This window comes from Coturnix japonica, chromosome 8 (assembly GCF_001577835.2).
Source record: "Coturnix japonica isolate 7356 chromosome 8, Coturnix japonica 2.1, whole genome shotgun sequence".
NCBI lineage: Eukaryota > Metazoa > Chordata > Aves > Galliformes > Phasianidae > Coturnix > Coturnix japonica.
The window spans coordinates 26,094,245-26,119,315 of NC_029523.1; the positions used below are offsets into that span (position 1 = coordinate 26,094,245).

At 46.8% G+C, this 25,071-nt stretch overlaps 1 protein-coding gene across 15 annotated transcripts in view; it reads left to right on the forward strand.

Moving 5' to 3' along the window:
* LRRC7 (leucine rich repeat containing 7) overlaps positions 1–24,813 on the forward strand; it is a 169,574-nt gene extending 144,761 nt beyond the window's left edge. For 5 of the 15 annotated variants that reach the window (XM_032446216.1, XM_032446217.1, XM_015870860.2 and 2 more), the window contains 10 exons: positions 2,792–2,890; positions 4,664–4,775; positions 5,000–5,180; positions 6,170–7,850; positions 9,347–9,496; positions 12,947–13,066; positions 15,987–16,205; positions 17,326–17,418; positions 18,477–18,551; positions 18,922–24,813. In XM_032446216.1, the coding sequence (XP_032302107.1) occupies positions 2,792–2,890; positions 4,664–4,775; positions 5,000–5,180; positions 6,170–7,850; positions 9,347–9,496; positions 12,947–13,066; positions 15,987–16,205; positions 17,326–17,418; positions 18,477–18,551; positions 18,922–19,029 (2,838 nt within the window). In that variant the 3' untranslated portion in view covers positions 19,030–24,813. Of the gene's footprint in view, positions 1–1,192; positions 1,293–2,791; positions 2,891–4,663; positions 4,776–4,999; positions 5,181–6,169; positions 7,851–9,346; positions 9,497–12,946; positions 13,067–15,986; positions 16,206–17,325; positions 17,419–18,476; positions 18,720–18,921 lie in introns of those variants that run through there. The other 10 variants (XM_015870862.2, XM_015870861.2, XM_015870868.2 and 7 more) reach the window with 10 other exon arrangements.
* Positions 24,814–25,071: the final 258 nt, after the last annotated feature.

Consider the following 25,071-nt stretch of genomic DNA (forward strand, 5'->3'; position numbering starts at 1 on the left):
TGAATTTCTGCATTGATATATACCAGCTCTCTCCTAGACCTTAATGATATGGCCAACTTGCCTATTAGTGAGAAAATGGACCTGATTATGAGTTACACCACAGACTTAAATGTACCTCTGCAACAATATGTAAAAGAAAAATCAGTTTGTTCTGTTGACAGTGCTATGCCATAACGTTCTGCCTCTTGTAATCCCATTGCATGTAATCCATAGCCAACAAGCCTTGTCCAAAGTTAATGAAGTCAACAGAAGCACTTTGCACCCGCAGGGAGCTGTAGGTCAGGTGCTGCCCAGTGACTTTCAGTGCGCTGCACAGTCCAGCCGTGTGTGTTGGCCAGAAGTGGATCGGTGCACATAGTGAGAGTTTTCTATCCTGACCTATATATAAAGATATATATATATATGTATTTATATAAAGATAATTCCAAAATACTGCACAGACTTGTGCAGAGCTGACGTAAGCAGCTGCAGTTTGATCTCAGAGGACATCTGCTCACTGACAGCTTCATATTGGTAGCTTACAGTGTGTAGGTACAACTTACATGTAGAGGACATTGCTCACTCTGGAAGTATTTACTGATAGGCTGTAAGATGCTTGGGCAGGTCTCCAAGCTGTGTTCTAACACTTGAGATGAGGGTAGATTTCGGAAACAGAACCATGTTTTTTCTCTAAATGCACATTAACTGTTAACACATGAGTAACAAAATACAAGTCTTAAAAGGAAAAGCTGAGTTGTTGCAGACCTTGCAGTAATTCCTGAAATGCAATTGAATGACGTTTGCAATTTCCTAGTTTATTTTCCGCCACAAGCAACAGATAAAAGCACGTGAACTGCTTCCGTCCTACTGATGTGAATGTGTTTTTCATCTTCCTTTGCTACAACACCGGAGATGGTAGACCTTGCCTGGGTGTTAGTTTCCCTAATCCTTAGCAAGGGCCAGCAGCAAAATAGCTCATCAACTACAGGAAAAAGGCGGTGTTCTTGTCATTCGGACAGATAACATCGCTGGGAAGCTTTTGTGGCAGGAAAGCAGGGTGTTGTATGTGCTCCTCTCTTTGGCTTCCTGTGTAAAGATGAAGAAGAGGTGTGGAAATGGTAGAAAATGTGTGAATGATTTTGTGAATAATATTGGCATTATTTCAGTTGTAACATATTAAATAAAACATAATTAAGCTCCATTTGCTTTGCAGATAATTAGGAGACAGAATCTCAAGCCTCAAGTTAAAACACAGTTTGAAAATGCAGGTGTGTTCTGATAGATTTAGACTGAAGACAGTATCTTGTAACAAGGTAATTTGATTTCAGGTGCAATGCTCACTTCTCATCCTCTGTAGCCAGGTCAGCTGGTTTCTTTTCTAATCTCTCTTGGGTTTTCTTGCAATTAATTTACACGTGTGTCATCACAAAACTGTTTCTAAACAATTAAAGGGAGCATCTGAAAGGAATAGCAAGGTACATTTCAACCCCCCTGCATCACCCTGCACCTTCAGTAATAATAAGCAATTTCTTAGTTAATCCTCAGTTAAATTAGATCTGTTTGTTGTCCTGTGTCACTGTGAAAGATGTGCCTTGCAGCCAGAAAGAAGGCTGGGATAACACCGAGGAATACCAAAAATTGGCAACTAAGATCCTTACAGTTAATATTCTTGATACACATGGCCTGAGAAAATCACTGGGAGGAGTTCTGCATGGCTCTCGGGTTTCTGTTGTTTTAAAAAACATCTTTTCTAACCCAGCGTGCAGCATTCCATCCCCTGTGTTAATTCCTAGCTGGTTTGTTAGCGCTGTGTAGAAAGGAGGGATGGTTTTCCTCTGAGGAATCTGTTGCCAATGCTGTGTTGGGTCTGCTGAGACCTTCATCTCACCTCAGTCAAAACAAGACCTCAGTCCTTTTAACTTCCTTCTTCATTACTTGCTCAGCTTTGTGTTGTTTTAAGGGGATGGGAGTGGGAGAGAGAAGGGTGTTCTCTTTGTTTTGATTTTTAGCCTTCTAGAGGGTCTCTAAAACTCATCTTGCCTTTCCAGAAAGACTTTGCATGCTTCTATTTCCCCTGGGCTGCCTGGCTTCAGTTCATTCACTGTTGTGTCTGTCATGGGAGCTGTTTTCTCCTGAGATGCACAATGACAGCCTCTCTTGATTGGGAGGGCAATTTGTCCTGAAGGTATTCAGATTGTGTCTGCTTTTAGGCCATGCCTTGATGGGCACTTTGCAACAAAATGACCTATATTTAACGAGGAGCCAGAAATATCTTCATTATCGAGTGTTGCCATATGGCTTCTCCATAGCACGGAGCATCTTTATTGAGGTTGTGACCTTGGTGGATTCCAGTCACAGGAGGAAGGTGATGGTGTTCTGTTCTGCAGGTCTGACTTGCAAGAGACCTTTCTCCAAATAGGATGTTGAATGTCTTAAAGTTAAATCTGAGTTACTTCTGCTCCTGCCTGACCTTGTCTAAGAGTCTGGATGGTAGAGGTGTTATTCAGGACTGTCTCCAAGGTAAAGCCTTCCTTCCAGAAATTCAGTCTGGGGCATTGGTGGACCCACTGAGGTGGATCCTGCATGAAGATTCAGGAGGTGCAGCATTTTGTCATGGCACTAATGATGGCTAAAATGATAGGAAAGGAGGAACATGGCATAGAAAACTTCATACAGTTGTACACCTGAAATAAAAACTGTGTTCATCATGATGTCAAAAATGGAACTGCTGGTTGGTTCTGCCTTACAGCAAGTAGTTTTATTTTGAGCTTTTAACTTTTGAAAGTTTCATGGCGCAATATTGGGATTCTAGGTGCAAGAATTCCATAAGAGTCACCTGTCTGATACAGACAACACTCATAAATCGACTCTGGACAGGAAGGAGAAAGAAGAGCATGCAAAAAGCTCAGAGGTACAACGAGAAATAAGTTTGAAGCATGCACCATGCTTCAAAAGTGGATAATCTCACTCCCTGAATGTATGCACCTTGTTACTTCTCAAAAGTCATTTTGCATGATAAGTTTGTTACACTGCAGTAGAAATGATTGTTCTGCACTGGAAAAAGGCCATTCACTATTGCTAGCTTTGAGTTATTTGCACATGGTGCTATTACTTGAGAAACAGCACACACCACAAGGGAGCTCTGTATTTCAGGGCAGTAAAATCTTGCAGTATCACAGCACATGATCAGTATGAAGCTGTATTTGTGTAAATGTGAGCACTGATGGGGTTAAGTTACCGTGTTGTGAGGGTATGTGTTGGTATGGTGCTATCTCCAGTGGTATGCCAAAAGTAGAAGGATTAACAAACCTGTTTCTTAAATCTAATCACATCCATCAGGAATAAGTCACTTAGCAAATGCTTCTGCAAATCTTTGTTACAAAAGTAGTTAACAGAGCTTAGTTTTCTTAAGGTTTCTTGTGGGTAAAATCAAGTAGGGTTTAAAAATCTTACATTTCAGGGATGCATTTTTTACTGACTCCTGTCTAAAACTGTAAGACCTGTAATTCTGGACTATCTCTAACGACCGGGGTTTGGGTACAGGGGTCCCCATCTTGTCTCCACAGGAGAAAGCTCCCTCCCCGTTGTGTTTCTTCTAACCATTTCCTTCCACATTTGCCAGATTTTTGTTTTCTCCTGGTAGCTCTCTAAAATGTGTTCTTTCTCACTGGATATTTTCCTTCCCCAGCTTCCATCCTCTACAAAAAAAGCTCATCCTCCCACTTCCAAGACAATGCATGTTTCTCTTACCCCTTCCCACAAGGATCTTCCCTGGTGTTAGTTAGCACAGTCCTGCTACACCCATCTCCATCAGTTCTCTCCCCGTGATGTTTCCCTCATCCCACACACTGACCCCCAATGTGGGTTTCCCATATTGTTTGTCTTCCTCCTCAGCGCAGGGTTACCTCAGTCATCCCTCCACTTAGCATCCTCTCCTCCCCCGTCTCCCCAGGGTCACCTATCTTTGGGAATAGCACCTTTCTTATTTCTGAACTTTTTCCCTGTGGTGGCACAAAAAAAAAAAAAGCCTCTAAATTGCTTATTTTCATCTTAATTTCCTGCTTCTGGCTATCCCATGAGCCTAATTTAAAAGCATTCATTTAAAATACTTCTTACTAAGACCCCATCTCATTTTCTTTCCACTTTTTGACATGCATTTGTTTCAGTAAGTTTCCTATTGCTGTCTGGAACTGTAGAACACTGTGCAGGGAAATCCTAGAATGTCAGGAACTGCTGAAATCCAAAGGAGTTTTTGAAACCCCAATTATTGAATTTAATGGAGCGTAGCGATAGCATGACCTGACTCTCTGTAAGGGCTGGTGCCATGAGTGAATGAGGAACACTTAGTCCTGAAGTTAGAAGTACATATTAATATATTTTGTAATTTATTTCTACTTGCAGCTTGCATTTTTGTGCCTCCTACTTCATCAAAAATGTTTACACGGCCTTGACGTATCCTACGGGTTCCATCTGTTTTGTCCCCATTCTCAAAATGAATGCATCACCATAACTTTACAAGTATTTCTGTAGGACCAATTGGAATTTTCAGCTGACAAATATCATTGTGGTTAGACTATTTCTGTCTGGTGGGGTGTTGGTGTGTTGTCACATCCATGAAATGAAGGCTTTGAAATGTTTGTTGACGCTGTTTCCTATGTTTACTCTACATTATTATATTCCTCAGGATGCCTTCGGACATCCTGCCACTGAGATGAGGATAGGGGAACTTCGTCCTTCCCTGCCAGAGACTCCGTTGTACCCACCCAAACTTGTTCTTCTGGGTAAAGACAAGAAAGGTACAAACTTGACTTACAACCTTTGAGATGGGAGCATACGTAATCCACACAGATAGCATCTAACGTGTTCTGCTTTGATTATAAAATGTATTACGTATGTATTTATGCACACAAACATTTATATATCTATATCTATATCCAAACTATGCATTTGAAATTGTATTTTTCTGGAGTTCAGTTTCCAAACGCCACCTCCTGAAAACATTTGCTGTGTTTTGTTTCAGAGTCGACAGATGAGTCTGAAGCAGATAAGATCCATTGTCTGAATAACAGCGTTTCCTCAGGCACTTACTCAGACTATTCCCCTTCCCAGGCTTCCTCAGGGTCCTCCAACGCGCATGTTAAAATGGGGTCCTTGCAGACAACGGCTAAAGAAGCAGTGAATAACTCTTTGTGGGGGAACAGGTGTGAGCCTCTTTCTTAACACAGCTTCTGACTGCCTTTTGTCTTACCTTGTCACTCATATGGAGTGATGGTGTGCCAGCTGTTAACACGTTCAGGTCGAAACAATAACATTTTACCCCAGTTTTCTTGGGGTGTACATGGCAATATGCAGCCCAGGCTGCAGAGTCTTGGCCATCCATTCCTGCCCTATAAGCATCAACAATTCTGCAGCTGTTTTTCCAACCATGTACATTAGCCATGCCTTAAAAGCACCTAATAATTGAGCTGTAATTATTCTGCTGTGTGTGGTTCAAAGCTGCAGCTGGCTGCAGTTTAGTGCTGTTAACAGAGTGTGTGTGTCTCTCATTCATGCTGTCCTGAGCCTCGCTCTGCCCTGGAACTCCAATTGTAGTACAGCTCATTGGAAGTTGTAATCCACACTGGCCATCAGCAACCGGAAGGTGCTGTTGTTGTGTACAAGGAACGCTCTGCTCTGTGTGTTTGGGCCTCCAGTCACCCCTGTGTAGCTCCACCTTATGAAACCCACAGGCCTTTTGCATTGCACAGGGAGTCTGCTTACTGGAGATGCGTAGTGTCTTGGTAGTGAGAAGATGCACAAACTCTATCTGGCAGCTTTGTTTAAAAAAAAAAGAGAGTTGCAAGCATAAAACATTTAAAACATTTCCCCTGCACACACAGAAGGTTATTTTTAAAGCAGGAAAATGTGTTCAGCTGGATTTATGCGTGAGCTTGGCTTTGAGCCATACAGGGCTTCTGACTTGCTTCTTATTTTCTCAGTGTACATACCTCCAGCATCTGTGCTCCAGCGCAGCATCCTGCTGCAGGCACATGCCAGATCACTGACATAAGGTGCACATCTCATGAAACGACCCCAGAGCCTGAGTACAGATGGGAGAATATTAAATCTCATTATAAGTGTGTCTTTCTGCTGGCTGCTTCTGTGCTCTAATGGAGGACATTTTACCTGGTTTTGCTTTGTTTTATTTCAGCAGGCTGGTGCAGTCGTTTCCACAGCCCCTGGAAACAAAGCCATTACTGAGCCAACGGGAACCTGTTCCGGCAGGGAACGTGCCGCCGCGCACCGACAGGCGCCCTCTGAGTGACACCTTCACCGACAGCTGGAATGACAGCTCGCACTACGACAACACTGGCTTCGTGGCGGAGGAGAGTGCGGTGGAGAACCCCAGTGCCAACCCTCTTCTCAGCACGAAATCCAGAAGCACATCTGCACATGGGCGCAGGCCGCTGATTAGGCAGGACAGGATAGTTGGCATTCCTCTGGAGCTGGAGCAGCCGACGCTCAGAAACACACACGAATCTGAAGTGCCTCCTCCCAATCCTTGGCAAAATTGGACCAGAACCCCTAGTCCTTTTGAAGACAGGACAGCTTTTCCTTCCAAACTGGAAAACACCCCCACCACCAGCCCTTTGCCTGAGCGGAAAGATCATGTCAAAGAGTCTCCCGAGATAGCTAGCACTTTTGCTCCCGGAATAGCATGGGAATATCATGATTCAAATGCTAACAGAAGCCTCACAAATGTATTTTCACATATCCACTGTCGCCCAGACCCTTCTAAAAACGTTATTTCCATCAGCAAGAGTACAGAAAGGCTTTCTCCGATGATGAGGGATTTAAAAACTAACAAATTTAAGAAGTCGCAAAGTATCGACGAGATAGACATCGGTACATACAAAGTTTATAACATACCCTTAGAAAACTATGCATCCGGTAACGATACTGTAGGAGCCCACGAGAGGGTGGACAAGCTGCTGGGCCCGGAGCACGGCATGCTGAGCATGTCCCGCAGCCAGTCGGTCCCCATGCTGGACGACGAGCTGCTGACCTACGGCAGCGTCAAGGTGCAGCCGCAGCAGAAGTCGTCCGTGACAAAGAAGGTCTACCAGTTTGACCAAAGCTTCAACCCGCAGGGAGCAGTGGAGGTCACGGCCGAGAAGAGGTTACCGCCACCTTTCCAGCTCAACCCTGAGTACATCGCCCCGCAGAGTAAGAACCTGCCCCAGGAGCTGGTCAGCCCCAGGGCGTACCGCGGCTACCCGCCCGTGGAGCACATGTTCTCCTTCTCCCAGCCATCGGTGAATGAGGACGCCATCAGTACGCCCTTCACAAGCCAGGGCTCCAGGCCAGGCTTCTTGAGGCGGGCAGATTCGCTGGCCAGCTCCACTGAGATGTCCATGTTCCGGAGGGTGAGCGAACCCCACGAGCTGCCCCCCGGCGACAGGTATGGCCGGCCTCCGTACCGCGGGGCTATGGAGCGCCAGGGCAGCATCTCGGTCTCCGAGTCCCAGTTCCTCAAGAGGAATGGCAGGTATGAAGATGAGCATCCTTCCTACCAAGAAGTGAAAGCCCAGACCGGCAGCTTTCCTGTTAAAAACCTTACCCAAAGGAGGCCCTTGTCCGCAAGAAGCTACAGTACAGAGAGTTACGGTACCTCTCAAACCAGGCCAGTTTCAGCGAGGCCAACCATGGCGGCTCTGCTGGAAAAGATTCCGTCAGACTATAACTTGGGTAACTATGGCGACAAGCCTTCCGATAACAGTGATATAAAGACAAGGCCTACCCCTGTGAAGGGAAATGAGAGCTGTGCTAAAATGCCTGCTGACTGGAGACAACAGCTACTTAGACATATAGAAGCTAGAAGGTTAGACAGGGTATGTTTGGCACTTCTCTGCAATTAATGCCTTTAGTCGTGTGTTTTGGTATTTCAAACTATTTGCACGTGCAGTGGTAACCGCCAGAGCTCCCCACAGTGAGATTCCCACGTTGGCGTCGCGGTGGTCTTTGTGTGCAGAGCAGCGGGGAGAGCCCCCTGGGCAGACCCCCTGCTGCTGCCTGGGTAACCAAGGCACACAGCCCCTCCTCAGCAGCGGGTGTGGGCAGTGCCGAAGGCCACCACTCCCGTCATGATTTGAGAGCGCTGGAAGAGGCTGGATACGTCTCTGCAGTAAAACAAAATGAGGAAAAATATCATCAACACAAAAAGTAAAAAATAATCATCATCATGTTTAGTTTTCAGATTGCTGTTAGCAAAGGCACCTTAAAGCTCTCTCTTAGCATTGAAAAGCATTACTGGAAATACGCTGCTGCTGCTTTTAATGTGGAATATAACCATTGCTCCTCTTAGCGATAGGAACTGTTGCCTATTTATCTTCTATCTAAAACGTAACACAATTAGGACAGTGCATGATTTCTATAATGATGTTAACTATTTAACGGCCTGCTTTATGAATCTGGGTTTACTTCATAACCTGAAGTGATTGTGGAAAGCTGCTGTGGTCTAATGCTTAAGTTAGCGGCAGAATGTGTCCCTCTACGTATTTCACACCAGATATCCATGAGTTTGGTGTGGATATGTTTGTTACCCCTTCTGGTCGCTCAGATGCGACACATACTGAAGTACCACTAAGGGTTGAGTGGGTAACCTTTCTGAACCGGCTCAAAGGCTGAAGAGCTTTCCTTCCTTTAGGTAGGTTCCCTGTGCTGTATGAAACAGGTTGAAAAACACCTACCCCAGGCACAGCACAGCAGCCAGGCAGAGAAGGTTCTGGTAGCAATAAACACTTCCCAGATGTTTTAGAAGCATCTTTACTAGTAGCTTACAATGGGTATGTGCTTAAGAAATGCTCTGATTGATGGAAGGCTGGCATTGGTAATGTCACACAGTTACGCCCTGCTCCCAGTGATGCTGCAGAGGCAGAGCTGGCCTCCAGCTGTCTGCAGCACCCAGCAGCTCGGGGCGGGCTGCCCGCGGGGATGCATTCCTGCAGGCTCATCCCATGGAGAAGTTCCCACCATTATGCCAGACGTGTTTTCTGGCCCAGCTGGGGTGGTGCAGACGTACCAAAATTTGGCCATATTTTCAAAGTAAAGGCTCACACCACCTTATATACCACAGTTCTCAGAGTATAGATAAGGACATATTTCATCTGCTGTCAGCGTTGAAGTCTTCTATGGTATCCATTTTATGTACAACTAGCAATGTATTTGCTTCCGTGTGACTCAGTGCATGCATCAGAAAGCTATTTACTTCTTGGTACTGTTTGTTTGCTTAAACTAAAACTTTGTGAAATTAACCATATATGTGTGATACTTAATTGAAGGAGCATGTGTGTTCATATCCTGTCACGTGGTTGTTTCCTCTACTCAGACCGCTGCTTACAAACACAACACAGTTAGCCTTGGCATGCTGCACTCTGGAGGGTTTTCAGCAATGCATGCCGGCAGAAGCATGACTTTAAACTTGCAGACTAAATCTAAATTTGAAAACCAAATGCTTCAAGAGCTACCTCTACCGAAAGTAAGTATGGGATAGCCAGCATATACCAGCATTACCAAATAAATTAATGATAACCTTTGCTTTCTCCTGGTTTAGCTTTTGCCTATTGTTCATGCTTATACTGTACACAATCCAAAAAGCAAAGATGATGGTGGCGGTGTTTTCCTACTCAATGATCTTGCTTTTTGGATTAAGGAGCTCACATGGCTGTCATTACTGCTTTCTGCTCTTGTGTTAGATGATGCAATCATTATGTTTTCTATACGACTTGACGTGTGCGTAGAAATGAAGAACATGCTTTGTTTTGTGACTGTTTAATCTTAAAAAATTAATGTAAAGATGTTTTACATGCTATTGAATAGGCTCCAAGAGACAGGATTTGTAACACTGGAACATTAACTGGGTGCTCTGTAATAGCTGATATATGCCATGAGTAAGCCTAGCACACCTAACATAATGTTCAACTGTTCTGAGCAATGCCCTTAGAAATAGTATTTTTCTTAGTTGTGCTAAGTATTTTGCAACTGTTGATGATATATTGATGACAAGTGCACACATACACAGTGCTACACATGCAGGTGTTGGGTAAGGAGAACAGTGAGGGCCACTGCTGACCCGTCTCTGGGTGCCAGGGAGGTGCTGAGCCCTGCTCAGAAGGGGTAAGCATCACTGCCTGCCTCACCTCGTTACAGCAATAGCTGGTGGTGCAAATGAGCTGCATCTCTGCGAGTAATTAAACGGTAGCAGAGCGCAGAGCCAGGCACTGGAACGCCATCATCTGCCCCGCTAATTGCTGGCCTGCCGTGGGCGCATGGCTGCAGCCAGCTGGTGCAGTGCCAGGGAAGGCTGGACTGTTGGGGCAGGGCTTACGTCCAACCCCAGCATGCCAGAGAACTGAGGGCAGCAGCATGACCAGGCTGTGCTGGCCAAAGGGCTCCTAGCTAACGCCAGCGCACAGCGAGGTTCCCAAGCAACGCTGTGATAGCTGAGCAGCGCCACACACACCACACAGACTGCTGTCAGGTCCCCCTGCTGTAACTCTCCATGCCACCACCAACACTCAGCTGTCCTGGGTTTGAGCGAGTCCCAGTGTGAGTGTGTGCCTCCTCGTTGTCCAGCTCCGGTCTCGGCTGTGGCTGTGTGTGCTGGGACATGGACAGCTGTTTGGTGTTTCTTGTGCTGTTTTCTCTGTCCAAGTCTGTCTGTTGGGGTGTGTGGTACCTCTTGTCAGCAGTCCTTCACAGCCCCCCACCCATCCAACAGTAGCTCCGGTCAGAGGGAGAGTTTGGTAGGCACAGTTCAGAATAATATCACTTCCACAGTTTTGAGGTATAAATGAATACAGAAACAAAAACCTGGACATCAGAGGAACTGGTTGGGGTGATGTGTTGGGGTCGTGCCCTGGGTCAACTTTCTGCTTTCTATCCTGGCATTTCATTGCTACATATCCATGTGACTTGTGATGCTGAAAAGCAGGAGGGGTGTGTTCTCTTGCTGTACCACTGGGGAAGGGGTTAAGACTATTGTTGGAGAAAGCATAATTAATGTTTATTATTGTTTGATTTTGTTCCTTCATGCATTGTAAAGCATTTTGCACTTCTCAGTGAATCCAGGCCACAGCAGCTCCATCCTCTCCTCCTCTCTCCGTGCTGTGGCTGGATTCAGGAGAGTAACGAGTGGGGTCTGCTTATCCAGCGGAAGATCAGGAAGCCGTGCTTAGCAGTCATGTTTTCTGATGAGTTTAATTAGTGAGCCTGCCCCGTGTATGAACTGTCGAACTGCCGACCCCGACTCTCCCTCAGACATAGTGGATAAGTGGCTTTTACTGGTTTGCAGTCCATCCAAAGGGAATAATATAAATGAATGACATGGCAAGGAGGGGGATTCGTTCTGCTGCAGAAAATGAAAAGAGGAACTTTGCTCACAGAATCTTCCTTTCAGTTCAGAAAGCCCCTCGGTGTTCTGTTCCTCGCTGGGTGTTAACTCGGCACTGTGCATCAGGAGGGCGCTTACAAGGAAAGCAGCAGTTCTACGAGCAGCACTTTGATGAGGGTCGCTTTGAATGGTCAGGGTCTGCACCTCAGTGCTTCAGGGTTCAGGGTGCAGCAGCCATGCCAGGCATCAGACCTGTGTTGCTCAGCAGGCAAAGCTGCAGTAGTGAGCTCCTGCCTGGCAGCACCGCTCTCATGGGGCACCTTCTGCTCCGTGGTTCCCTGCTGCTCCCCCGAGTGCGGTGTTTTGCACAGTGCACTTTCATTGCAGTTTTGCTGCCCTTGGGTGGGGACACAGAGGAGTGGAGGCAAAAGAGGGGCTGATCCCCACAGCAGGACCCACATTCTGCCTGCTGGGATGGGCTGTCGGTTTCTTGTGAGGACAATCACAGCTTTCCTGATTCTTCTGGAAGACTTCTTGAATGATGAGAGAATGGCAACAGTTTCCATGGATTTGAAATAATTAAGGATGAATTTCCTTTACCAACCTCTGAGAAGTGCAGTTTTTAAAAGTTTATTTAATTTTAAAGGATTGCTAAGCCTGCACCGTAGAAGAAAAGTTCCTTATTGACCACTAATCAGCTCTAATATTTCAGAGCCACAGTCCCGTGTGCTCTTCAGTCATCTGAAGGAGTGTTTTGCAATTGTTTCAAACCTAAACTGAAGAAAGAGTTGCTTGGATGATGGAGGGAAACCACAGCACTGACCAAAGCTGAAGGAGGAGTTTCCTGCAGGAGGGCAGTGCTGGAGTGCTTCAGAGGGTCTGGCACAGAGCAGAGTATCCATGTCAGTGTGATTTCAGCTGTGGTAAACACAGCAATAGGAGAAAAGCTGGAGGGGGCAGGAAGGGGCAGGAAGGGGCAGGTGGCCTGAAGGGCACCAAGAGCAGTGTGATGAGAAAGTGACCCGAGTTGTGTCTGAAAGGAGAGGAAAGCAGAGAAAAAGCACCAAAACAAGTGCATGTGTTATGTCCGTCTGTATTCAGGAAAGTATTTACTGTGTGGTTAATGTCTTACGGTGCCTGGCTGCCTTGGGACAGGACCAGGATTGCTGTGAGCTGAGTGTCCCATGGGGCTCATGGTGCCATTGTGGGGAATGGCTGGCTGAGCAAATAGAAGGGTGTCATCCGGCCTTGCTCAGCACACAGTGAAATGGTTTTGGTGCCCACTAAGAAAGCTTTCATTCAAAGAATTAATGCCAATTTAAACATGTGACTTTGCCAAAATTTGTTGTTCTGAAAACAAGGACCAAGGGTAAAGGAGTTTTCTCTTTTCTCTCATCATTCATCACGCTCGTTATTCCTCCTGTGTATTTGCCAAGATCTCTAACTTGCAGAGTCCCGCTGGCATATGATTGTGTGTTAACAAAATGCTGTAGATGTTTAAGAGATTTCCATTTTACCAGTAGTGTTGATTACTGACATAAGGTTGGAGCAGAGTTGTTGCTGGTGACTAAAGGCTGCCCTACCGTTTGTGAACAGACCCCGTCGCAGCAGAGCAGCATCCTGGACAACGGGCAGGACGAGGGGCCGGGGAGCGGCCAGTGGAACCCCTACCCGCTGGGGCGGCGGGATGTGCCCCCCGACACCGTCACCAAGAAGGTGAGCAGCAAAGCGGGGAGGGGCTGTGGGGCGGGCCTGGGAGAGGCTTGTTTTTATGGGATTATGGAATCGTAGAGTTGCTTGTGTTGGAAGGGACTGGTGAAGGTCCAATGGTTTGGTCTCAGTGTTTTAAGCAGAAGTCACTAGGAGTGAAGGGCCACATTTTGATGCTGCTACCCATCTTAGCATTTATTCCAGTGCTGTAGCACATCTCAGTGTGAGAACTGGGCACTGTGTGTCCAGGTGTGTTCCTGCGCATGGCGGGCAGCCACCAGCCTTCACTCAGGATTCCTCATTTCAATCACATCCATGGGTTCATGGCCCAAAGGAGATGTGCTGAGGTGGGGAGCAGCTCATGGGCTGCTGCTGCTGGGACACACTGAGCCACCATCAGCTTCAGAGGGGGAGCTGCACCTGTAAGCAGAAGTAGTTGCTCCAGTTGCTGTCTGTGTAAAGATGAGTCCTGCTCCTGGATGAACTCTTAGGAGTTATAATGTGCCCACCGGTACCTTCTGCAGTGTAATTAACCATCAGCACTGATGAGGCAAATATTCCCCGTCTGGTTTCACATCTGTTTCTCCAGCACAATAGGAGCCCTTTCAAGAAGGTAGAGACAAGGCAGTTTGTACTTACCAGGAGTTGTCCTTTGTATCCTCAGTTATCTTTTATCCTTATTTTCACAAACACTTTGGGATAAAACCTGCACTTATCCACTCATGGCTGGATACCAGTTTATGTCTTGCATCATCGGTGTTACAACAGTAAGAAACTGCAGATTCTGGTTCGTTCTGGATATTGGGGTGTCTCACTGCTCACATGTAGAATGTCTAAAGCCACCGCAGTGCGTAACTGCATGGGATGTGAGGTTTGACTTCTGACCTCTTCACTGCTCACACTACAGATCAAACTCCAGCTTTGTTTCAGTCTAAGTGTTATCATTTCAGTGATCAGCTCATAATCTGTGGGGTAACTTGGTTGTACAGACCTTTCTATCAAGTAACCCACTGCCTTATCAGAGGACTGCAGTGCTGATGCTTTTGTGTCATGTCAATGAGGCAGCAGTCAGCTTCATTGTGAATTACCTGCTTTCTGTAAGAGGGAGGGGGTAGAGGTGTGGGGGAGGAGCATCCAAAGGCGACCTGGAGTCACTGCTGGTGGAAACGAGTGGCTGAAGAGTGAGAATGAAGATGGAAGATGGATGGCCACTGAGTCCACCAGCCTGGGGGCAGGCGCAGCACCGGGCTGGTTGGCTGCTGCAGTGGCTGTGGGTGGTGGTGGAACACACAAATGCTGAGGCTACATGAACTGTTGGAGAGACCTGCACGGGTTGCCTGGGGCTCAGCAGCTGTGCAAGGAGTGTTTGAGGAACTGGAGCAAGGCAGCTGCCTGGAAACAGGGTGTACTAACGTGGCTGAGTCTCCATTTCCTCTTTCTGACTTAGGGGTGTATCCGTCAGCCACAGCTGTGAAACTGGAGGGTCCTTCTGTTTGATTTCCAATGTCTGCTGCTCAGTCTGGGGCTCCTTTAGGCTGACGTGAAGATCTGAAGATTTTCAGTGAAGCACAGTGTTATTGGTATTTGAAATAGGTGTCTTCCTTTGAGGAGGACATTTCAGCTGGTGTGGATGTGTTGCTTCATATCTGAGTCAAACAGTGGGACTGATGAGATTCTTCTCTCTTTGGATACTTCAGCAATGAGTGCCAAGCACATGAAGCACAGGGCCTGCACAGCGCGGGGTGATGCAGGCACACGGCTTGTTGTGCTGGGAGCTGATGAATTGCTCCAGGTCTGTCCTGATCAATTCTCTTCTGATCTTGGTGGAGCTGCAGATCTTCCTGACCCATAAAGGAGGATAATCAGTGCAGACTGACTCCCCCAGGCTCTTCCAGGAGCAGTTGGTCAGTGCCCATTGACACTGTCATGTCCATGTGCTCTTTAAGAAGAGTTTGGGCACTGAAGAGCAGAGTTCTGTGCCATCTCTCACTGAGCCTACCCATCTCAGGTACGAAGACACAGACCTGGCAGACGTGTTCTGGCTGTGCTGGCTGGTCCTTCTGTTCAGACGCACTCAGCAGAACACCAAGGCAGAGCAGTTTTGCTTGCAGTCACTGTGCATCTTGCTGCATTCAGTGACCTGAGTTGCTCCAACTGCATCTAAATTAATGATGTATTCAGCAGGCAATTCTTGAAAACCCATCCCACTGCTTTCTAGCAGTGGCAGTGAGCAGTTGGTTCCAATGCCTCACTTGCTCCCACTTGCAAGGTCAGATGAGTGGCTGACAGGTACGAAACATTCTGATCTTTTGCTGTATTAATGTTGATGGTCTCTGAAATACCATCTCCCCATTGCTGACTCTCCCATCAGAAAGGGTCAGTACTGATGAAGGTCAGAGCTTCATAACGGGCAGGGATTGGGCCACTGTTGTTTCTGTAGGTTCACCTTGTCCACAGGAGCTGGCAGATGCTGAGATGTGCAGTTCCGAAGCTCCTTCATATTCGTGCTCTTCTAATATAATGTTCCAATGCTTGTCCTTGGTGGGTGGCTGTGATCTGGAAACAATGCAGTGGAGCGGTGGAGGATGCTTCTCAATGTCTTTGAGTATGAATAATCCACTACAGTTTAGTGTATTTTTTACTGTATTCTGAGCTGAAGCACATATTCACGTATCTTGGCATGAGAGAGAAATAACTTTCTGTTTATAAAACATACTGCATCTGGCTGATTGCCCTTAAACCTCTCTGGGTAGCTAAATGAGCACATATCCTTGCTGCTTTTTATCACAACTGTTCCTAACCGTGGTCAAAAGACAAACCTCTGATGGGATTTAAGAGGTTTGCTGGTACCGGACTCTGTAAGTTGTAATAATTGCTTCTTTTCAGCTTCCTGACTTTCTGGCCTAACGGGCTGCATTACCCACAGGCAGGTAGCCACATCCAGACCTTGATGGGGTCACAAAGCCTGCAGCACCGCAGCCGTGAGCAGCAGTATGAGGGGAACATGAACAAGGTGACCATCCAGCAGTACCAGCCCCCGCTGCCCATCCAGATCCCCTCCTCGCAGAGCTCCCGAGCGCCGCAGACGGGGCGATGCCTCATCCAGACCAAGGGGCAGAGGAGTACGGACGCCTACCAGGAGCAGGTGGGAGCGTGTCTGCGTGACGTAATGCTGTGAAAGATTTCCTTTATCTCCTTTTATCACACAAAGCAGTGTGAGGGAGCCTGGGGCAACACTGCCATGTGCCAGGCAGAGCAGGGAGGTGGGCTGTGCTGCCCAGCACCGGGGCACAGCTCCGATTTTCTTGGCTTGAGCAGGGAATGCTGGCACTGCGGCTCCTGACCAGAGCTGACATCAGTGGTCACCTGAATCTGTCAGCAGTTCCTCCCAGTGTGCAGCATCCTGGCTCAGTGCTGACAGTGCAGTGCTTGGCAGATCCTGCACCCTCTCCTGGTGGGTTCTGCTGAGCTTCCTGGGGTGGTTCCATCCCCGTTGTATTTGGCCTCAGTGACTGTTGGAGGTGCCTGACTCAAGGAAAAGGGCTCAGATTCAATACCAAAACCTTCTCCTGTGTGAAGTGCTGGCAGTCCATGCCAGCTGCCTGGCTTAAGTCCTGGGCAGAGCACTGTGATTCGGAAACCTTTCCTTGTGCTGTGACGAGTGGACATCAAGCTGCACAGATGTCATTTTTATTTTACATTAAATTAGCCAATGCCACCGAAATTCATCCTGTCTGAATGATAGGATTCAGCACTGTTTCTTGGATGAGGGCCCTTTTAAAGCCATCGGTGCTTAGAGCTACTGGGGCTGATAGTGGCCAGTCTGAAGATCTCTGACCCTGCATTGCTTGGAGCTTGGTTTGCCACCTGCACAGCACCCAGGGGTGTGACACCTGGAGCAATGGAGGCGCACGACATGCACTGTAGTAGGGGCAGGTTCTGTTCTTACTGACATCATTACCCAGTGTTCCAGTGAGAGGGAGAGACTGGGTTGACACAAACTGCCTTTTCACAATGTGAAAATAGAAGTTTAAAAATAGGCAGAAATAGGCGCAGCTCTGTGAGCATTGTGTCACTGCAGCACGCTTAAACCACAGACATAATTCATTTTAAAACAGTATTTCAGTGGCTTTTACTGCGTTGTGCAATACAGCTTTTGAGAGGGTGAACTCGCTGATGTGAGCTTGGCTGTACGAGAAGATGCCATTGTTTGGTCGTGCTTTGGTACTGGCATTGACTTACCTTGCTGTATCTTTTTAACCTAGTTTTGTGTGAGGATAGAGAAGAATCCTGGCCTCGGTTTTAGTATCAGTGGTGGAATAAGTGGACAAGGCAATCCATTCAAACCTTCCGATAAGGTAAGTTGTGCATTACTTACTAAATGGGCCTTATTTTAGAGTGCCATGTAGTGGGGGCATAGATCCAATGAAGGACATTTGTATGAACTTCTGTGACAGTACATGGAAGCAATTTTCCCACGTGGCCTTGTTCTGCTTTTTGTTTGGTTGTTTGGCTCACCAACTGCCTGCTCCCATGGCACTGCTCTGCCCTGAGATGGGAGCAGCAGTGACAGCAGGGAGATGTTCTGGACGGCAGGTGTGTCACACTGCAATGGCAAGGGGATGGGGGGGATGTAAGTGTGGTGGGTTCTGTCCGTCTGCTCTGCAGGAGCTCAGGTTTCTGCAGGAGCAGCAGAAACACTGGGCAGAACCCTGCTCCAGAAGGCTGAGAAGGAGGGGACACGGGATTTACACTATGGTAACAAGCAGGGAAATTTCCTGGTGTCTCAGAGCAGCGTGCCCACATGCAGCCCACACTCAGCTCTGGGGCCAGAGAGAGGTGCTCCCTGCAGCGCTGAGTGAGGGCAGAGGGGAGGAGAGGCTGCAGGTGAGGAGGTCCAGGACCATGATCTGTGTGGAAATGTTGCACTCATCACTCAGGAGCTCCAGCTCTAACCTGGGGCTTTATTAACACGTTTTACAGGAATTCTAAAAACAAATCCAAGACTATTCTCCATTTAGTAATTTATCCCCTTTCAAAGTCACTGGCTCTGCAGGCAGTGGACTCAGAGAGGATTCATGAGACCGTTGCTCTGCTGTAATTAATTAACTCCTGCTAATCCCGTTACTCCTGCCTGCTCCCAGAAACTCCTCCAATTGCGCGTCACTGGTGAAGTGGAATCTTGGCTCCAGCTGACCCTGAGTTACGTGGAGTTGGGAGCTGACAGGCTGCAGGTCACGAGCTCTGTCACGAGCGGCTGCCTCTGCTTGGCTCCCTGCAGATTAAAACAGGGGTTTGGTGTTGAGAGCATTGCCAGAGAACGTAGATCCCCAGCCCAGCCGTTAGGGAAATACCTGTATTTTGGGAACTAGTTGTTGCTAATAGCATCCTAACCTCTGTTACTTCTGACTTATAGGGTATCTTTGTTACTAGGGTTCAGCCTGACGGACCAGCATCCAGCCTGCTCCAGCCTGGCGACAAGATCCTCCAGGTAGGGACTGACTGCTCTGTAACTGCGCTGAGATACAAGGCATGCTTTGCATCTCACACTGATATTGTTTTCGGTACGATTCTTGGCACTTCAGTGTTGGTTTCTAACTGTGTCACTTGCATTAGTCTTGAAATCTGGTCTCAGAAGCAATAAAGCTGTTTGAAACCACAATGAGTAGCTGAAAAGAGGCCGCAGAGCAGCTGTGGCAGCACTGGTCCCTCTGAACTCCTGCTTGCAGGAGATGCTGTGTGGCTGTTGTGGCTGTTGCTCATTTTTGGCTTTTTGTCCTCCCTGTGTATCCCTTTCTCCCCTGAAATGAAGGCACTGAAGAGAATCTCATGCAACTTCTCTTCTTGTTTTTGCGTTGCAGGCGAACGGACACAGTTTTGTACATATGGAACACGAGAAAGCTGTGTTACTACTGAAGAGTTTCCAGAACACAGTAGACCTAGTTATTCAACGTGAGCTTACTGTCTGAATATTTTTTTATGAATAGTAAATATGTCTAGCCAGATCTAACGTTCAAACAAATTTATACGTAGGAAACCAATTTTTTGCCAATTGCTGGACCAATGGCAAACAGTAGTGCCAAATGTATCATACTCTATGTTAGTACGGATCATCTCGACGGAAATATATTCCCAATATAAAGATACTGCTCGTGTGGCTACCTATTGGTTTGAACCGTCAGCCTCCGGCTGCGCGTTGGTGCATTTTTTTAACCGAGTTACTTCTTAAAGTCAATTTCATATGATTTCCAGACACAGAAGCACACACCGATTCTGTAGGAATTCTGCTGTCCATCAGAAACACTGCCTCAAAGTTGTATATGCCTTTATAAAGATGAAATATATTAACCTGTACTTCCCATGAAATATTTCTATCATGTCACATACAAAAATATAGAGAAAAAAAAATATTTTCATAAACACCTCAAAGAAAGTATATATTAAATTAAATTTAATAACGCTCATTTATTTTCAATGCAAAGATATTATATGCCTTATAAAAATACCTGTACATATGCAGTGTGTATAGCTGGCTCCACGCTAATGAGTGACGCTGTCGCTGCGCAGGGTGAGGTTCTCGATAGCCCCGGATGGAGACGGGTCACGTCCTTTCTGTTGCCTCCATGTGAACACAGCGAGCGGACGAGCAGTGAGTGTTAGCCAGCCGAGCTTCCTGAGCGGGACAAGTTGGTGTTGGCTGGCAGTAAAACTTCTTTTGTTGCTGCTAATGTTATTAATCTACTCTATCTTTTCCATTTCGAGTGACAGGCCCCTCCCCTGCGCTGCCCGTTTCCCCGGTGTTATGGTGTTCCGTATTAGTGCTCTGGCCCGGGCTCACTACGTCCGTTATCAGCATGGCTTCAGCCTTTATAGAACCCTTTATTTCAGTAACAGTCTCTAAATGAATGGGGATTGATCCAGTATACATGAGAAGTCATAGAGCAGCACTGTCAGAGCATGGGAAGAGCTTTCCCAGCACAGCACCGAGTCTCAAAACCCTTAAGGTAAAAATCTCATGTGCAGTTTTCAACAGAGGCAGCACCGAGTTCTGCCCAACTGCTGCAGCATCAGTAATTCAGGTGTGTGCCGAGCTGACAGCAGGGAGGTGAAACACAAGGCACAGCCCCACGAGGTGCTGCTGCTCACAGCCTGGTGCTGGGCTGCAGGCAGAGCCGGGAGCTGCTCACAGGGAGGCATCTCCACCAATAACCCTCAAACCTTTCTTCTCTTCCCCTCGAGCACGTGCAGATTGAAGGAATTGAGGCTTCCAGTCTTCTGACATGATGTCAAAGGACAGTGGTGCCCCTTCTGTGTGCCTTGTCTGTGTAGGGCCAGGTGCCTGCCACAGAGAAGCACCCACCAATAGGTAAGAGTAGGAGCTGCCCCGCCGGGCTGTTACGAAGCGCCGGGTCTTGTTTGCACTCTTCCTTTTTTGTTGTTGTTTTGGCTACTGGGAAGCACTGGAGAGGCTTGGGAGTGCGAGGCTCTGGTGTTGGCATGTACATTCCATATTCCATGGCTGTTTGCATCTTTCCTCTTCTCTCTAAACAATAAGAGCTATTGAGCTTATCACCATAAATAATAACGAACCGTACATTCCCAGCTGACGTAACACAAACTGCTCCTTTACCCATGCAATGCTCTTAGTGGAAGAGCTCCTGTGACCCCCGAGTGGCAGCATGTCTCCAGATCCACTTGGTATTACAGGTTGGGATGGATTCCCTGCTTCTCAGCTCTCCACTTCTATCACACGGGTGTGATTTCAAAACACCCCCCAAACCACACAGGCTCTGCAGAACCCACCTGCACTCTCCCCTCCATTGGCACATTGGAGGCCAATGTCCCCACCGTACATCCACTGCCCTTTAACATCAGGTTTAATTCATCACCATGTTCAGAAAATTGTACCTCCGTAGTCTGTAGTTGTGCTGAATGGAAATTAGGTACATTAATAGGTGTTTATGCACCTGAAGCCTCTTTGGAGCTACTCTCCTCACGCAGAATAATCACTGTTATGGCTGTGAGCACACACACAGTGTGCACAGCCGCAGCTGTACACCCCACAGGCACCTTATGGCAGCACAGCCCCATGCTCAGAGCTCCCCTGCCATGTCTGCTTCCAGTAGGAAAGCAGGGCATTACTTCTGCAGTTTTACTCCCTGCTGTAACACTGCAGTGTGGGTGTGCAGAGCACGGAGCACACATCCCTCCTTCCCTCAGCACTTCACGCAGTAGCTGCTATGCACAGAGTGCTTTGGTAGCATCCAAATGTAGCAGGGAGCTACAGAGCTAAGGAGGCCTATAGCCAAGGTAGTGAAGGCAGGTGAGGATGGGTGAACTGTGAGCTTTCAGGGCTTGTTAATGCTGCATTTTTTGCTTTGGTGGGTTTCTTTACACTGAGATTATGAGACTAAAGCACAGTGGCAGGATAAGTGTGCACAGCTGTAGGTCAGGATTGCTGAGTGCGTTCATCAATGGACTGTAATGAAATGGAAATCACAATAGAGCTGAATGAGTGCAGTGGAGGGCTGTTACTGCAGCCACAGCTCCCCGACTCCTGGAGGGATCTGGGGTGAATTTGGCCTCCCAGCTGCAAGGTGCAGCAGTTAAGCTTTAATAGCAGCCACCACTGCCCAGATGACCCAGCAGTTTCTTTTTAGTGTTGTTTTTATTCAAATTGATAGAAGTGGAGTTTAGATGGGAGCAACTAGACTTCAGTGGGACTGCTTAGGGTTTGCACATTAGTCCACTCAAATAACCTGCACCATTTTCTTTCCCAGAACCCCATGTACACAACTGTGCACGGCCAGGCCTGCAAGTGGGCTCCCCAGCTGCATGCAGGCTTTGCACACAGAAAGCCCATAAATATAAATACAGCTCTACAGCAAGTGCTGGTGGTAGAGGACAGATTATCCAGAGGTGAGCTCTGTGTGTGGGTTCACCTGTGTGTGTGTGAGGGGAATCTGACCGGGCTCAGAGCTGCAGATGGTTTCCCTTCTTAGTGCTGCACAGCACCCCTGGGCACACCATATGTTCTCCCTTGTCAGCCACAGGCACTCAGCGCGCTGTTCTTTAAGCTCATAGTGGAAGCATTAATCTCAACAGAGCTGTGCTGGGTTCTTTTTTAGATTTTTCTCGCAATAAACAACAGATGATCCTCAGGGAAGGGCTGCATTGCAGAAGGAAATCTGCACCGGGGCTCTCTGACCCTCATTTTGCAGCAAGTCTTAAGGAACCCATGGTCAGTACTGGGGCTGATGTCCTTGTGCTGCCGGTGGCACCTGACAGGGCCAGGAGTGTCCAGAGCCCTGGGCCCAGCTGCTCTGCAGCCCTGGCACCAGTTGGCCACTAAGAAAAAAAAAAGGAAAAATTAAAGAAAGCTGCTCACAAAATGTTTTTCTTATTTTGAGATATATTTCTAAGAAGCCCATAGGAGCCTGTGGGGCCTTCTAGTCTAACAATTTAGCCACTGACCATTAACAGTTTGTGTTGATCAGCTTTGGTATTACAAGCCAGTTGTTCTCAACAGCAGAATTCAGAGCTGTTGTGATGCTTTCCAGAGCTGAGAGCAGGCTGGGAGCAGAGCCCTCCAGCTGCATGCATGGGACCACAAACGTGTTTCCAGGCTTTCATTTAATGGGAACGTTCTGCCTGAAAGACTATTGATGCTGATAGAAGGGCCCTTTTTCTGAACATGAATGAAAAGACCTTTGAAGCATTGCTCTAACAGCCATATTTTTAGCTGGCAGATGAACAGCTAGAAGTTAAAGTGCTGTAGGACGTCACTGATTCTCATGGCCCAGAAGTCCAACTAAAAATTACAGGACAAAGCATTGATGGAATTGGTTTGCTGTTGTTAGTGAGCGCTTTGAATGTACAGACTCTGGTGTGGTGGATCCTCTCACGCTTGTAATATAACATTTAACTACCTTATGCAATGGGAAGCCCACATATTTATAAATATGTGTATATATGTATATATCTGATAGAGATATATGCAACAGGAAATGCAAAGACAACTCTGTGTGACAAACCACGCCTTCGAACCCGTCCACGTGCAGGGTCTGGTCTCCAGCAAAGATGTGGGCACTGGTGCTGGGCCCAGGGTGGCACAGGGGCTGTTCCTGGGAGCCAGCCAGCAGCAGGACAGGGGCTGGAGTTCAGCAGTTCAAGTTCAGCACACAGGATCTGTGTTCCGCCAGTGCAGCCCTTGTCCTGCACAGCCAGGTGAGCCACATCACACAGAAATAACACAGAACACTGATACCAATTTGCTCAAGTCACAAACACGGCAGATCATACACCTCAGTGGGGTCACCACCTCCCTTACCTGCATTCACATTGAGAATTCCCAGTGAAGAACAAACCGTTACCTAAAGCTGGAGCTCCTCACCACGGGCCATGGAGCCATACGGCCCATCCTGCCTCAGCGCAGCCCTCCCACCTCTTCTACCTTCACCATTTTCATTTAAGTAGTGCACAAAGATTTACAACATTATTTTCAGCTAATCAGACCTAAGGACATTTGTTAGTCTTGCCAGTATGAGTGAAATACAAAGTAACGATACAACTTTCTGGCCAGTAGTTTGGATAGGATAGGAATTATTAGTGGCTTGGTTTTGTTTTGAACACGTTTGGGTTGGGTACCTGGCGCGGTGGCTGCGGCCATGTGTGCAGGGACAGGCAAGGTGAGCCGTTCTCCTCCGGGATGGGAGGAGCTGGGGGCAGCCAACGTGGATCTTCCCTGTAAAAGCCAATTGGAAAAGACACCATTTGTTTCTCCCAGAACTTCGGTAGTTTCTCTTAGGGAAAAAAAAGAAAAAAGAAAAAAAGAGCCTTTGCAAATCCTCTTAGGGGACAATTCACACCAATATTCCCAAAGCGAACAATATCACTGCATTAATTTACACGGCCCTCGTAAGGCTTTCCCTGCAGCGCCACGGCCCTGCAGCACAAGAGGCTTCATCCTTGTCAATTGGGGCCTTGTCTCTTTGCTGGCATACGTGGCTTTACCCCAAAACCCTGCTCAGAACAAACATTATGGGTTAAGTTTTCTACTCGTGAGTACTGTATCCAGTTCAGAACCAACAGCTTACTTTATTAAAAATTTTACCATTTTATAAAAGACATGTTTAATTATGATGGAGATGGCTGTATTGTAATTAATATTTTGAGATAATTGTGATTTTGAGCTTAAATTATATACAGAAAATGGTCATTTTTGTATGTGTTAAAAGATTGCTATATTACAAATGACTAACTGTACTTTTCAGTTTAATTACGGTATTAATGTAAATAAAGCTGAATGAAGAAATATTTACTACTTTATTAACATAGATTGTGAATGTACTTAATGTTTTTTGCAGTATAAAGACTTACTGAACTTGAAAGCTGCTTCATTTTATGTGCAAAAAGGTACTTCAAAATTCTATTTTAAATCTCTTGACTCAGTGCAATCAATTATATCATGATATAGTCGGTTAATTTGCACACGCAGGTTGTATCCTTCCAGTTTTCTTTCCTGTATGACACTGACCCGTAAGGTGCATATTGTGTTTAGAATGCATTTTGCAGATGCTTCTGTACATAAAACAAATACAGGGACTAAAACAATGCTGTGCAGTGTATAGCAGAGCCATTTTTCGGCTTTGGTGTACCCAACTTTTTCAGTATTTAAAGAAGTGTTTTGAATAACATTAAAAAAGAAAAAGTCTCTTTATTGTATAAATAATAAAAACGTCACCTTATTGTAATTAACTTTTGTCATCTTTTACTATTGGAAAGGACCCGAGTTTTCCAAATCACTGTTCTGCAAGTGATGGAAAACGAGATGGTTGTTATCTCTGTAAGTGTTCCAGAGCTCCCCTTCACCTCTAACCTCACAGCCTCACTGGCCCTGCCAGCAAACACAATAATGTTTCAGGGCTGTTTCAGGGAAAGAGGCCCTTTAACTACAGGGTACATCAGAGAAAGACCTGAGCGCCCAGGGGCTGCACGTGTTCTGTACATCA